Genomic DNA, 14868 nt, shown 5'->3' with positions numbered 1-14868 from the left:
TATTGCATATCATTTCGATTGTCCTATCCAGTTTTTTCAAACGATCTTTAACACATGCGTTGCCTCAACCTATTCCTTAGATTTTTAATCCATCATGATCATCGCTCCCTTAACCAACTAATGTGGTATGTTTTTAAAGTCATCATGATCATCGCACCGATAACCGACTAATGATGTGGTACGTCTAGTGTTCCTCTGTCGCGCCCGTGCTCTACGTGTGATTTATCAGCCGCGAAACGCGCGCGCATAATTGCGTCCACTGCCGGAAAATTATTGATTTACTGCCAAAAGTGCCACGTGAGTCAGGTTTACATGACGCGGCAGGGAGGTGACCATCATCGTAGCAGTCATCATCAGCATAAGTTTTGTCGGTATCCTCATTATCATCATCGCCATCTTAAGGAGTAACTTGTTGCTTTGTTGTTACTGGTGGGAACAGCTATAGCTCGTAGTGAGGTGGCCCGTGGCCATCATCGTCACAATCATCATCATCATAGCTATCTTAGGAGTAACCTAACTGAGGAGTAACCTTTTTATACGTGGAAGAGCCATGCTTCGGCAGGAATGGGCCGGCTCGACCGGAGAAATACCACGTTCTCACAGAAAACCGGCGTGAAACAGCGCTTGTGCTGTGTTTCGCTGAGTGAGTGAGTTTACCGGAGGCCCAACTCCCTTTCCTATCCTCCCCTATTCCTTTCCCTTCCCATCCCTACCCTCCCGTATTACCCTATTCCCTCTTAAAAGGCCGGCAACGCACCTGCAGCTCTCCTGATGCTGCGAGTGTCCATGGGCGACGGAAGTTGCTTTCCATCAGGTGACCCGTTTGCTCGTTTGCCCCCTTCTTTCATTAAGAAAAAAAAAAAACCTAACTTATTTAAACTATTTAAACTAATAGCAGTGGCATGATCCTTACCATAAAGTTTATAGGCCATATAGACTTTAATATCATATATTTTTTTTTTATTTTTTCCCTTCTTAAATATCAAAAATATCATACACCTTCGAGTAACTTAGCAAACGCGCTCTAATCAGAGACAAATTTATATGTGGTCCTGCATGATTTTGTCCTCTTACGTTATCTAAATATCCTGTCAACTGCAGCAATTCCAGTATTAATATGATCATCACATTCTTTGAAAACCTCAATTGTATCTAATTATAGCAGTTGTAATCGCAGCATAGTGTCTTTAGTATTACCTACCAAATGGTTGATTGCATCCGGTGCGAGCAAATTATTATTGATTTACTGCCAGAGGTATGCTCACTATGTTGTGAGTCAGCTTCACATGACGATGTGTCTCGTGGCCCGTGGGATGGTTCATCATCATCATCTTCAACATCATCATAATCATCTTCTTCAGCATCAGCGTCGATACAAAATGTTATAGTTGAAGCAACATTAGCCAAGTTCTAGTTACTTTATGATGATGGAAAACCAAACCTTTTATTGGTTGTTTTATAGGAAGATTCTAGCTTGGTCATAATCAGGTCAGAGCGTCTTTTAGTTATTTAGTCTCCCAGCGATAATAGCTGTATCTTTAATATATATGCAACCAAATATATAACCTCCTCCTTTTTAGAAGTCGGTAGAAATAAGCTTTATATTATGACTAGCTTTTTTGCCATATAAAGTATTTCACCTATATTATTTTATAGAAGTGACTAAATAAGTATGTCACCATGCAACGTCCATTGCTATCCCGTCGCACAAACAATGGTCGCCGTCAGTCTCGAGTTGTAATAATTTACTATTATTTATTCAATAAAATATGCACTTATCAATATAAAAAGTACCCAGTAGCCGATTCTCAGACCCACTGAATATGCATATAAAATTTGGCTAAAATCAGTAAAGCCGTTTCGGAGGAGTACGCGGCTTAACATTGTGACACGAGAATTTTATATATATAAGATTAATCCATTCTTCTGGAACGTTTATATTAAAGCTTGCAGTTTTTGCGCTCGCTGCACCAGCTGGTAGTTTTTTCACCAGCTCTCGTGTTGTCACATTTGTAATGGCGACGCGTGCCTCTGACGGGGCGTTAAGTCGTGTAGACTGTGACGATTGTGGTGTTTTTGTGAGGGTTCCGTACTGAAAGGGGAAAACTGGTTATAACTGAGACTGTAGATCTGTCCGTTTGTCAGTCAGTCACCAGGCTGTATCTCAAGAACACTCTGATCGTTTGGATGCTCTATGGCACACACACATACTGGTTGGTTAATATTATAACTCTTTTTTTCGGCCGGGGGTTAAAAATAAAAGAAATAACCATTGCAGTCTCCTTTATATCAATAAACGTGATTTTTATTTCTCGTTTTTCTGAATAACCTTCGTTCACGAGGCTGATTCGCACTTGGCCGATTTTTTTAACCAGCTAGGGTTGTCGCAATTTTTATATCAACCATTGTGTTATCAACAAAACCAAATCAATGAGTATGACTGCAGCACTAGCTGTAAATAAATTGCCTAAATCGAGAACCCAAGATAGAATTTCTTAGGGCAAATGTACTAGAAGAACTAACTCTACGTAAGGTGTGAAAGAGCTAGGAAGATGATTGTGTTATGAAAAAGTGACAACCATTTACTAATTTTTTTTTCTTTTTTTTTTTTTCACAGAGTAACGGCAACAACTTCATGTCGGGCGAGCCGCGGCGGAAGCGCGAGTTGCCCGCCCGCCCCAACCACATCCTGCTCTACACCATCATCAACCCCGCCTACCCCATCACTGTGGTGAGTACCATTTTGTGTAAAACGAATCCACCGTCTCCCGTTTTCTCCTATTATCTAATACGGCGAAGCAGAAAGGAGGATTATGATTTTGTCCTATATGGATGTTTTATTGGTCCCTTCTAACTTCTTAATTCTTATCATAATTGGACAAATGATGTCATAGAAAGCCGAGTTGGGCTCCCTGAGATCATATCAAAGGTTTTTTTTTAGTTGGATACCGCTGCCAAACCTGCTGAAATAGGAGATTCACTGGAGGCCAAAGCCTGTTAAAAAAATAACACGAATCTACCGACAACTCTCAAGCTAAAACCCATCAAGCCGATCTGGCTGCAGAGCGTGACAAATAAACATAATCTCAAATAACATTACACCCTTTTGTTTGAGGAATTGTTCGAAATAATACCTCCTGCAACTTTTCTCCATCGTTCCACGCGAAAAATATACCATCCTAGTGATCCTCATTACTTTGATGAGTGCCAGTCTTCCACCGCGCGTTTTTCGCGTAACTTACTGTAAAACTCTGGAACGAACTGTCGCCAGCAGTGTTTCCTGACCAAAACGACCTGCAATTTGCAAACCTTCAAGAGGAGAGCGTTTTCCCTTCTTAAAATGCCGGCAACGTACAGCTGCACTATTCTGCGGCTATTCTGATGTTGCGAGTGTCCATGGGCGACGGTTGTTGCTTTTGGTGACCCGTTAGCTCGTTTGCCTCCTTGTTGAAAAAATCTTTCTGGCGCAGTCGGCTGAAAACAAAGCGTACAAGTTAGTGACGATGACGTATAGGCGAGGAGTTCTCGTGCGAGATTTTCCGCGATTCCCCGACGACGAATTGAATACGAAGCCGTTGTGGACGTGTTGTTACCGTGTAGGGTTGTCGACGAGGTGGTTATGTAAGGTGCGGTGAAATATGAATACTTGATTTACTGCCTGTGTAAAGAATAATCATATAAAAATTGTGCCTACAATATTGTATTGAAAATGCGAAAGAGCAAGGTACCTAATTGGTATACCTAGTTGGAACTTTTGGAAAAAACCTCATTTTGGCGGCAAGATATGAAACATGTGCCAATCGATGGTACATCAAAATACAAATAGGAAATACTCTTTGATAAAATGTCGTAACTGATACGGTTTCGGAATAAAAAAGGAGTTAAAAAAATGCTGCATAAAAAATATTTTTTTAACTTCTTAGGTCTTCTTCTTCTTCTTAAATTAGGCTTCATACTAAATTGTCACATGCTCTTTATTGTAAATACTTTGGCCTGAAATATTGCTTTAGTGACGCACATTTTCTGTTATAATACACACACTGGCAAAATTAGCGGAACATAGGTAAAAAGGGCCAAAACTTGAACTCAAGTGGGTCGGGCTGTCTGAAAGCCTTTTTTATAGCTTCTAAGCTCATTCAAGAAATAAAATATTGAACAAAACTGGCAAGTTGACAGGTTTTTATAGCAATTATGCCCTAATAAGTGTTTTTCGATTATTGACGTTGTAAGTGTTCCTGATAAGAATGGCGTTTTAGCGGGGTGAAAGGTATGCTTAGCTCATTTGATTGTTTGGTTTTTGGAAGAACACATTGCTTAGATACAAAATTAGTGATTTCCCAGCATCTGCGACAGCTAGAGCTGTAACCACGATAGAAAAAGGTCACACCTACCTTTCGGTCAGTCAGGCCTTAGGTGTGTCGGCTTCCGTGGTTCATCGTAACTTTCAACGCTTCAGAGAGACTGGATCTTACGTTCGGAGACGATAACAAGGCAGATATCGGGTGACAATGGTTCAGGATGACCATTTTGTAAGGAAACAAAACTTAAGAAATCGACCTCAAACTGCTATGCAGACACGAAACCTGTCGGAACAGGTCCAAGATGAACGTGTAAGTGATTGTACAGTAAGAAGAAGACTCAAAGAAGTTAAATTAAACTCAAAAGTGCCAGCAAGGGCAACAAAACTTGAGACAGGACACCGAAGAGTCAGGCTAAGATTTGCGCGTGAACATCAAAATTAGACAAGTGAGTGAAATCTTGTGCTGTACAGTGATGGGAGCAAATTCTGTGTACATTGTATTGACAGGCGATAAAGAATGTGGATAAATCATAAGGAAAGCTACAGGCCATCAAACTTACTGGAAACAGTGGCCTATGATGCAGGCTTCGTAATGGTTTGGAGTTGCATATGATTTGGAGCCCGCATGGAGCTGATGATTATAGATGATGGTACTTTGACAGTATAGTGCTATAGCACCGACATCCTGGAACTGCATGGTGTGCCTTTTACACAGTTTTAGGTAGTAATTTCAATTTTATGTGCGTCTATAGAGTAAGAAAATCGTGCATTATTACCTAAACGATGCTGGCGTAGCCCAGGTGGAGAGGCCAGCGTGGTCTACGGATGTGGATCCGATTGAAGACGTGTGGCACATCAATGGGTGAACGGTACGAGTTAAAACTCCAGCTCCAAAATGTGTCCAGGGGCTCGAGTTGGCGCTACTGGAGGAGTAGGAGAATATCCCACAGGAAATGATTGACAATTAAAATACAAGCATGGAATGGCGTATCCAGGCCCTCTTGAGATCCATAGAAGGCATTACACGCTTTTAACATGGCATTTCTTTAATAAAAATGGAGAATTTATCTTAAAAACTTACTACTGAAATTTCAAAGATTTTCTTAATTTTTTGATTTTTGCTGATTTTTTTCTATTTTTCACGTTTTTATGCCCTAAATTTATATAAAATTTATTTTTTAATAATCAATTAGTAAATAAATAAATAAATATATAAAAATCAGTGAACAATTTAAAAAATATTGAAAATTTTGTTATGTTCCTCTAATTTTGCCGGTGTGTTTAGCTATAATGAATCATAATATTCTATCGTGGGAATCAAAGTACAAGCATGACAAGCATTATAAAAATTGGTTGGCCGGCGTATGTTAGATACCACTTACTTAAACCGAGAAACTGATATTAATTTTAGTTACTTAGATTCTTTGGATCCTTTCATAATTTTTATTTCGCAAAAATGTACGTCGGCATCCACTGGCAATCTGGTTAAAGCCTAAGGGCGCGTTCAGACGTGCGCGTGTTCTGCGCGTGTTCTACTATAGCGTATGGGAAATCAGGTTCTGCGCGGCTTCAGGGCGTGCCGCGCGCGTTTTTCTATACGCTATAGTAGAACACGCGCAGAACACGCGCACGTCTGAACGCACTCTAAGGAATGGTAACATGTCAGTCGCTATTTGCCACGACTCGGACTTTGGACGTGGGAGAGCCATGCTTTGGCACGAATGGGCCGGCTCGACCGGAGAAATACCATATTCTCACAGAAAACCGGCGTGAAACAGCGCTAGCGCTGTGTTTCGCCGAGTGAGTGAGTTTACCGGAGGCCCAATCCCCTTCCCTACCCTCCCCTATTACCCTATTCCGTCTTAAAAGGCCGGCAACGCACCTGCAGCTCTTCTGATGCTGCGAGTGTCCATGGGCGACGGAAGTTGCTTTCCATCAGGTGACCCGTTTGCTCGTTTGCCCTCTTATTTCCTTAAAAAGAAGCAAAAAACTCAGAATCTAATATTAGACTCTAGTTCTTCTCTTCTAGAAGCAAGCAGCAATGTTAGAAAAATATATTTATTTAAACTCGTTTGTGCCAGCCCTAACTGCCGAAAGTCCGAACAATAAAAGCTGAAAGCTGTCCGAAAAGTTGGCTAAACGCTCCGGCTTAAACGCCAGTTGAAATTTTTGGTTGTCCATACTTATTTTGCCTCGCAGTTTTTAGGAAAATGATCCTTATGTGGTTAGAATTAGGGTTTCTCAAATGTATAACAGCCCTGAATATACTAGTGAAAGAGCTGACGTGTTACCTAATAGTAAGTTAAAAAACTCTAACTCGGTGGTAGAAAACGTAATGGAAGTAATTTTTGCGCGATATACAAGAGTGGGATGCTACCTCCTCTCCTACGCTACGACGGCTGTCTACGTAGAGTGCGTCTTACGAATTTTCCATGTTTCCACTCCGGGAGTGCTGGCAGAAACGGAAACGATACAGCAGAGATTTTACAGTGGCGCGTACCGTCCGCGCGGGTGGTATAGCGCGGCTCGCAAACACGCGGATGACCCGCTCGAAACTATAAAAAGGTCATAGACCTTACAGCAAATTTCTGTGTATGTATGGCTAATCCTCTGTGCTACACTACTCTGTCTGCGATGTCGCTTACTCTATCAATTTTATTTCAACTACCCACATTTTATACAGGACTATTTACAACATTCTTATATCTGATTTCTGTGTTACATGGGTAGCAAATCATCTGTGCTGGTCTATACCCTATCAATTTTATTTCAACTACCCACATTTTGTAGCACACTAGTTTATCAATAGAGTACCAGTAGCCAAGACTTCCTGTCTGCGAGCTATCAATTGTAGCATCCGGTTTCGAGTGGACCGTGTTATTGCCCTAAGGGCCGGGACACAAAAACACGATACGACGTCGTGTCGTACCACGACGCGGCGTCGTTTCACGATGCGACGTCGCGTCGTAGAAACTCACGACAGTTGTTATTCAAAATTCAAAGAACACGCATCGTGAGTTTCTACGACGCGACGTCGTGCCGTGTACCGTGGTACGTTACGATGTCGTGTCGTAGTTGTTTACGACGCGCATCGTAGATTCCCACGACACGACATCGCATCGTAAAACGACGCCGCGTCGTGGTACGACACGACGTCGTATCGTGTTTTTGTGTCCCGGCCCTAACTTGGGCCACAGTTTGTTGCCCCAAGATGTTGAGTTTAAGGATAGATGGAATGTGGAATTGTGTTTTTTATTGCACCTTCGTCAGCTCCTATACTATAATATTATAAATGTGAAAGTGTGTCTGTCAGTCTGTTACCTCTTCACACTCAAACGGCTGAAGCGATTTAATTGAAATTTGGTATGGAGATACTTTGAGACCCAAGAAAGGACATAGAGTACTTTTGGCAAACGAGCAGACGGGACACCTGATGGAAAGCAACTTCCGTCGCCCATGGACATTCGCAGCATCAGAAGAGCTGCAGGTGCGTTGCCGACCTTTTAAGAGGGAATAGGATAATAGGGGAGGGTAGGGAAGGGAATAAGGTAGGGGATTAGGCCTCCGGTAAACTCACTTACTCGGCGAAACACAGTGCAAACGCTGTTTCACGCCGGTTTTCTGTGAGAACGTGGTATTTATCCGGTCGAGCCGGCCCATTTGTGCCGAAGCCTGGCTCTCCCACGTGAACCCACCACCACCTCTACAAAGAAGTAGCGGGCGTCATCTAGTCTATGGCTTATATAAAATTCTCGTGTCACAGTGTTTGTACGCGAACTCCTCCAAGCGGCTCAACCGATTTTAATGATTTTTTTTATGTACATTCGTTAGGCCTAAGAATAGGTTTTTATCTACTTTTTATATTGATACTAGAAATAATTTATACGGCAAAACAACGTTGCCGGGTCAGCTGGTTAAATTTAATAAAGTGTTATTATAATAATATATTAATATATTTATGAAATTCGTCTCGTCATTTTGTCAATGGGCATTGTCCAAAAAAAATCACATGTACATTTTATAATTTTTTTTCGTTAAAATAGGGTATTTCAAGAATATAAATTAAATTATTTTGAAATTCATTGGCTAGTTTTTTCTCAATAAATTTTTAAAGTTTCGCTCTGACGTCATCATCGGCGGCCAATAATTGACCTCTGCAGTATGTTTTTTCCTTTCAATCTTATTTATAATGGCTGGTTCGTCAAATGCAAGTTCTCATTATGTGAAAGCTGATACAAGAAGCTTACCAAAAGTTCGAAACGTAATGTTGGTCGAATTTGTTGCCAATTTAACGCCATTGAAGGCCAAACAAAGGTTAAACATATTTGTTCTAAAATATAAGTAACTAATGGGTATTTTTTTGTTTATATACAGAAAAACGATCACTGACCTTATTCCTCGAAATGTTTTTGTAATGAGCAAAATTAAAAAAAAATGGACAATCCCCATTACAGTAAGTATACCATAAAGTTCTAGAGTTCTCCTTTACTTTGATAACACAGCTATAGTTTAGTCAATTTAGAATTTCCATCTCAAATCATGCGATTGATCTATGTTATGTTTGCTTATTTGGTTGTTTGTTTACAATCATGTTCACCGAGCTACATATTTACTACTATTTACCGATGTCGGTAAACTTGTTATGATGTGGTAGAGAAAATAAATAGTTACTACATATTAGATATTATCAATTTAAACTTAAGTATGTGTCGTTTAGGGGCAGTAGGTAGGATTCTTCTTATACTTTTGACGCTCAGAGTAAGAAAATTAAAGTGTATGTAGAGAGAGGTGAACTTGGAGTCCAAAAACAATGAAGAGACAAATATCTTTCTCTTTCACTCTTATGATGTTTAAATAGATGTTTTGTGAAACAAATAGTGTCACAATGCTTGGGAGTTGAGAGTCTTCCCACTGAGAGAGGATTTTTTTAACGGGCTTTGGCCCACCACTCATTCCTACCGCTGTATCTCCTGTGTCGCCACTCGCCAGGATCGACAGCGGACAGCGGTATGCAACCACGAAAACCCTTTGATATGATCTCAGGGAGCCGAGAGATGAGTTGCCATTTCTTGTATGTCACTGCAAATTTGAAAATTTTGATAAACGCGATTTAGAATTGTGCTCCAAACAGCGCCTTTGGTCCACTTCCACATTTTGGGACTGGAAAATAGATATTACCCAATTTTCCAAAATTTCAGCTGCGCAGCCGTTTACGTGTTCAACAACAAACTTCGCGACACGGGAACTTTTATACATATATTTTTATCCGTTCATTTGACGTTGACTGATCGACGTGGCCGCTGGAGCGCGAACTGGTGACATATAGTTGACGTCTCCATTACTGCGGTTCGTGGAATATGAGGGTTATTAGATTACAGGTCCTTAGATGTTGGAGTGGAAATAGCTACGAAGGTATCCTTACTAAATATTAAGCAGCATCTGACCATCAAGGGTGGCTGTCTGCTTTTGCCTGTTATGTGACTTTTCTATACACTGCACACCTAGTTGTAATAACCGGCTAAGATTATTATGTTTCGGTTAGATATCGAAATGCGGCATAATAAAACTCCAACGACAGATTTTTATGCGATCTTCCCACTTTAACCCATAAGAGTCCAATAAGAGCAATTAAATGTAGAGAATCTTCATCGTATGACTGCCATTCGCCAATGTCATCAATTGTGCATTACTAGATGTCCAATTTGGGTCACAACTAGAGATGAAAATTCCCCGGAAAGTTTCCATTTCTAAGGAATATTTCCTGAAAACTTCCTGAAAATTTCCAAATTTGGAAGTTTTGAAAACTGTCATTTATCTTATAAAGACAGTTGTGACGTTTATTTTTAAATGCAAATAACACTAAAATTAGGTACTTTTTATAGTTTTGATTAAGTTGAACATACTATAGGTATAAAATATGTGATATGAAAGCAGATTTGTCTACTTTATTATTCAGTCGCATGATTTGGATCTTTTTTATTATAAATATTTATATAAGATAACATTATTTTCAAACATATATTGCTCAGGATTGACTTTGCTTTACGCTTTTCGATTTTTTTATATTAAGTATATTTTTCTTTGAAACATTTGAAGTATAAGTGTCTCTATTAAGGGTCGAATTAACGGCTAAACTTCTTTCTAAAGTCAATCAGCTGATTTGATCTTACTCATACTTATATAAAAAAAAATACGTATTGAATTGAGTACCTCATCTGTTTTCGTCGGTAAAAATTACTATTTTATAGAGGAAAAACCATTTTTAAAAAATTCGCAAATGTTCCTGAAAGTTTCCAAAATTTCGGAAACTTTGGAAGTTTTCGCGGAAATTTTCCGGTAAACTTCCTAAAACTTTCCAAAGTTTCGGAAACTTTCCGAAATTTTCAACACTAGTCACAACTCACAGCACACATATCAACTTGGAAAGGGATCGTCACCGCCTTTCGCCTCGCCGTCAACCAGCCGTAGCCGAGTTGACGTCGCAACTCGGCTACTTCTAGGCGACGCCGCACTTACGGCTCGCCCACCGCTGGCTCCAGATCAGTTTGGTGGACGGTGGACGGTCGCTGGACGGAGAGACGTAAGCACGGGGTCGACGAGCCGTAAGAGCGGGGACGACGAGCTGTAAGCTAGTTGACCACGCCACGCTTCCCTGTTCGGAGCCTGTTCCGAGGCGAGGCGATTACGTTACGGTTCCGCTTAGTGTGCGTTGCAGTAGGGAGTTTCATACAAACAATATTGAACGGCTCGAGGCAATACGCTGCCGATCCCTTTCCGAGTTGATATGTGTGCTGTGACCTTTACGGCTCAACGTGACTTTAGAGTTTAGAGTTTTTACTAATGAGATCACGTTTATTGTAGGTTTTACTACCATTTTTAACCGACTTCCAAAAAGGAGGATAGATAGTTATATGTTCGGCTGTGGATATTTTTTTATTTTTTATTTTTATTTGTGTATGTTCAACGATTACACCACCGTTTGTGAACCGATTTTCGAAATTTTTGTTTTGTTGTATGAGGTTTCACTCCAATTTTGTACAGTCGCAGAGACGGCATCGTAACCACAACGCAGCGATATCAATATTGGATTAAAATACCAGAATCCACGTAACGGTGTTACGTGTATCGCTAAAGGAAGCACATTAGGGGTTATCACCTTAACGATGTCTCCGAGAGGGGCGTTTAGGGGGAGTGGGGAGAGTTGGGAAGGGGTAAATTGTATATTACGTCCCGGGAAAGGGGTTATAAGTATATTGGGTACGGGTAAAGGGGTTTTTGAGATAGAGTCATGTGTTATCGGCTGTTATGTGGAAATAGTCTGTCTTGGTAGGCATACTTCCATGTTATAATAATACCTCCTACACCGGTTTCGGTGACGGTGGCCGGTTTCATTGAAACTAAGCTAGCTACGCAGGAGTAATTTTATAGTGCCCGAGTGTGTGTGCAGTACACAAGAGCACTCTCTATTCATTTACTCTCATAACCCAACGGGACGGAAGACCGACACGGCCGGCGAGAGATCAGGCGCAGGACCGACTTTTTACATGCCCATCCGACGCATGGATCATCTTACTTGTCAGACAATCAGGTGATCAGCCTGCATTGTCCTAACCACTAACCAAACTTGGAAATAACATGTTTCCAACGCGGGAATCGAACCCATGACCTCCGAGTCAAGAGCCGCGCTCTATACCACTAGACCACGGAGGTGTGTTTGACTGTATGTCTGTCAGTATCTCTATTTGTCTGTTACATCTTCACGATTAAAATACTAAATCGATTTATAGATGACATTTAGTACTGCCTGCGACTCTGTATAGAAAACACCGAATCTCGTGGGAACATTTTTAAACAACGAACCTAATTGTCTGAAGTGTGACCATTAAAATCTGCCCAAAGTTCATTTTTGCATTGTATATCTCAACAATTCCCTCAGGAAGTCGATTAAAAACGCAGCGTCGTGTCCCGTTGTATCACTACCCTTATACACACCAATTAAAGTCGGCGTGGATCTGATTGGAGTCACGTGGGATAATCGCACAGAAACTATTGCGTTATGGTCCAAGTTTGGTAGGGTTGCCACAAATAAGTATTATTAAAGTAAAGTTGCGCAATAAATCGTTTATAACGCGGTAATTGTACGTTTTTTGGGGATTAAAACTATCTTACGTCTTCCTTAAGAGGGCGACTAACCCCAAAAATCAAACATCGTCCCCCTCTCTTCACACTCACACCCGTCTTTCATATGCCAGGTGAAAAAGAACGACGCGGATTCATCGTCAAATTAGTTGTTTCTGAATAACTCGATAAATATACAACATTTTAAAAATCCGCTAGGTCGATCTCTCAATGATAGAATTTTACACAATGTGTTAAAATATTAACTTAGTTCAATGCATGGTTATGTAAATGAAAAATTCGTGAAAATTAGATGCATCTTTGTGATTTTTTTCTATCGAGAAAATTTTAAGATATCGTGTTTTTGCTCAGATCGAATTCTCGGAAATATAATGTTGTATCTAATTTTAGAACATGAAACAATTCGGGGCTTATTTTCAAGCATAAAAATGAATTATAAAATCGACACTTTAGGGTTAGTCGCCCCCTTAAGACTTAAAGTATGTACGTAGCTAATCACGTCAAAATAGTGTACCTATTGCGGTTTGGGGGTGAAGAGGTAACAGACAGACAAATAGATTATATTACGTATAATCCCTTCGCGATATTTTATTTTTATTTTAGGATCTCCAGTTTCAACACACAAACTTAAGCATAATGTATTCAGTCAATTTAATGAAAATATCCACCAAAATATTCTACTCAATATATTGTAAACACTTTAAAATTCTCTTAAACATCACTTAAATTTAAGTACAAAATAATGAGCATTTTCCATAAAGCGCTCACATTATGCGCTATCTTCATAAAATATTTCCACGAAAAAAAAACTGCTTAAAATTCAAATTACATCATTTTATGTCTTCACCGTGCATGCTTTTCTTCGCGATGACAGCCCTGAAGACGCACGGCTTTTGTTATGGAAATATTATTGTTTAGGGTCAGGTCACATTGCAGGCGCGGCTATGCGATGCTTTTTTAACCGACTTCCAGAAAGGAGAAGGTTTTATGTTCCATTTTTTTAACGTTAGTTTAACTACATTTATGTTAAAAATACCAAGAAATAGGTTCAGAACGGCTTTTATCATTGCATATTATGCAATGATAGTTACACACATCGGATCACTCTTACTAACTTCTTTAAAGATTTATAATTACTTATATCTTTGTTTTGTTGTAATATTATAAATGCGAAAGTGTGTCTGTCTGTTACCTCTTCACGCCCAAACCGCTGAATCGATTTTGCTGTTTGATATGGCGATACTTTGAGTCCCGGGAAAGGACATAGGATACTTTTTACCCAAAAAAATGTACGGTTCCCGCGCGATAAACGAATTTTGGCGCAACGGAGTTGCGGGCGTCATCTACTGTCAATACAATTATACTAGCTGTTGCCCGCGACTTCGTCAGCGTGGACTTCAGTTTATAGCGCGCGATGTCAACAAAATTGGTGTCAAAAGCTTTTATAAAAAAAACCCTGGTACCCCTTAAATCAATACAGCTGTGCAGTGTGCACACAATAAGTACTTCATTTTTTTATATTAAACTTTATATTTTATGCCAAATTTTAAAGCTTATTTAGCCCCCCAATTACACAACTTTACCCATAAACTATTTATAATTGATAGGTTTAAGGTTACGTCACTGCACAGATAAAGTACTGAGTTATTTAATACCGTAGAATAGATATAACAATCGAAAATAATCGAAACTTAAAAATGTAAGATCATACCACGTCTTATAGAAAAACTTTTGAGCAAGCGTTAGCGCGACGTAGAAGACGCACGGCGCCATCTATTATGAATTTTTGGAACTAACTTAATTTGAACAAATTTACGCATTTTCACCCCTTTACAACCCTTTTTTTCAGTAAAAAAGTAGCCTATGTCCTTTCTCAGGCTTTAGACTATCTGTATACAAAATTTCATTACAATCGGTTCGGTAGTTTTGGCGTTTGGCGTGAAAGCGAGGCTGACAGACAGACAGACAGACAGAGATACTTTCGCATTTATAATATTAGTATAGATTATGTGCACACTGCACAGCTGTTTTTGGGTATTTTTATTAATTAAGGGCCGCGCTACACCGCAATGGCAGCGGCGAGGCGAGCACTTTCAGCGCTGCCATTCCGGTTTAGCGCGGCCCTAAGAGGGTTACCAGGGTTTTAAAAAGTTTTTAAATTTGACACAAATTTTGTTGACACCGCGCGCTATAAACTAAAGTCCACGCGGACGAAGTTGCGGGCAACAGCTAGTTATGAATAAAAACTAATAAAGTGGGTATGATTAGTTCTGTTACAATAATGAAGTAAAAAATAAAACGCCATCTGTTTTCATATATTAGAATTAAAATGTTGATTGCATTGATATATTTTCTGGATGGAATATAGGCCAACACGGTACACTCGAACTCCTTTATTTTAGAGCGCCTTCTGTTGTCAACTTGTCACA

The 14868-nt window shown here is 39.9% G+C and overlaps 1 protein-coding gene across 3 annotated transcripts in view; it reads left to right on the top strand.

Moving 5' to 3' along the window:
* LOC121738135 (heterogeneous nuclear ribonucleoprotein L) overlaps positions 1 to 14868 on the top strand; it is a 445663-nt gene that overhangs the window by 124288 nt on the left and 306507 nt on the right. For all 3 annotated transcript variants that reach the window (XM_042130016.1, XM_042130015.1, XM_042130014.1), the window contains exon 2: positions 2618 to 2731. In XM_042130016.1, coding sequence (XP_041985950.1) covers positions 2618 to 2731 — 114 coding nt within the window. The remainder of the gene's footprint in view (positions 1 to 2617; positions 2732 to 14868) is intronic.

This window comes from Aricia agestis, chromosome 22 (genome assembly GCF_905147365.1).
Source record: "Aricia agestis chromosome 22, ilAriAges1.1, whole genome shotgun sequence".
Lineage (NCBI taxonomy): Eukaryota > Metazoa > Arthropoda > Insecta > Lepidoptera > Lycaenidae > Aricia > Aricia agestis.
The sequence above is the reverse complement of the archived record's forward strand: the minus strand, read 5'-3'. Positions and strand labels throughout refer to the sequence as shown.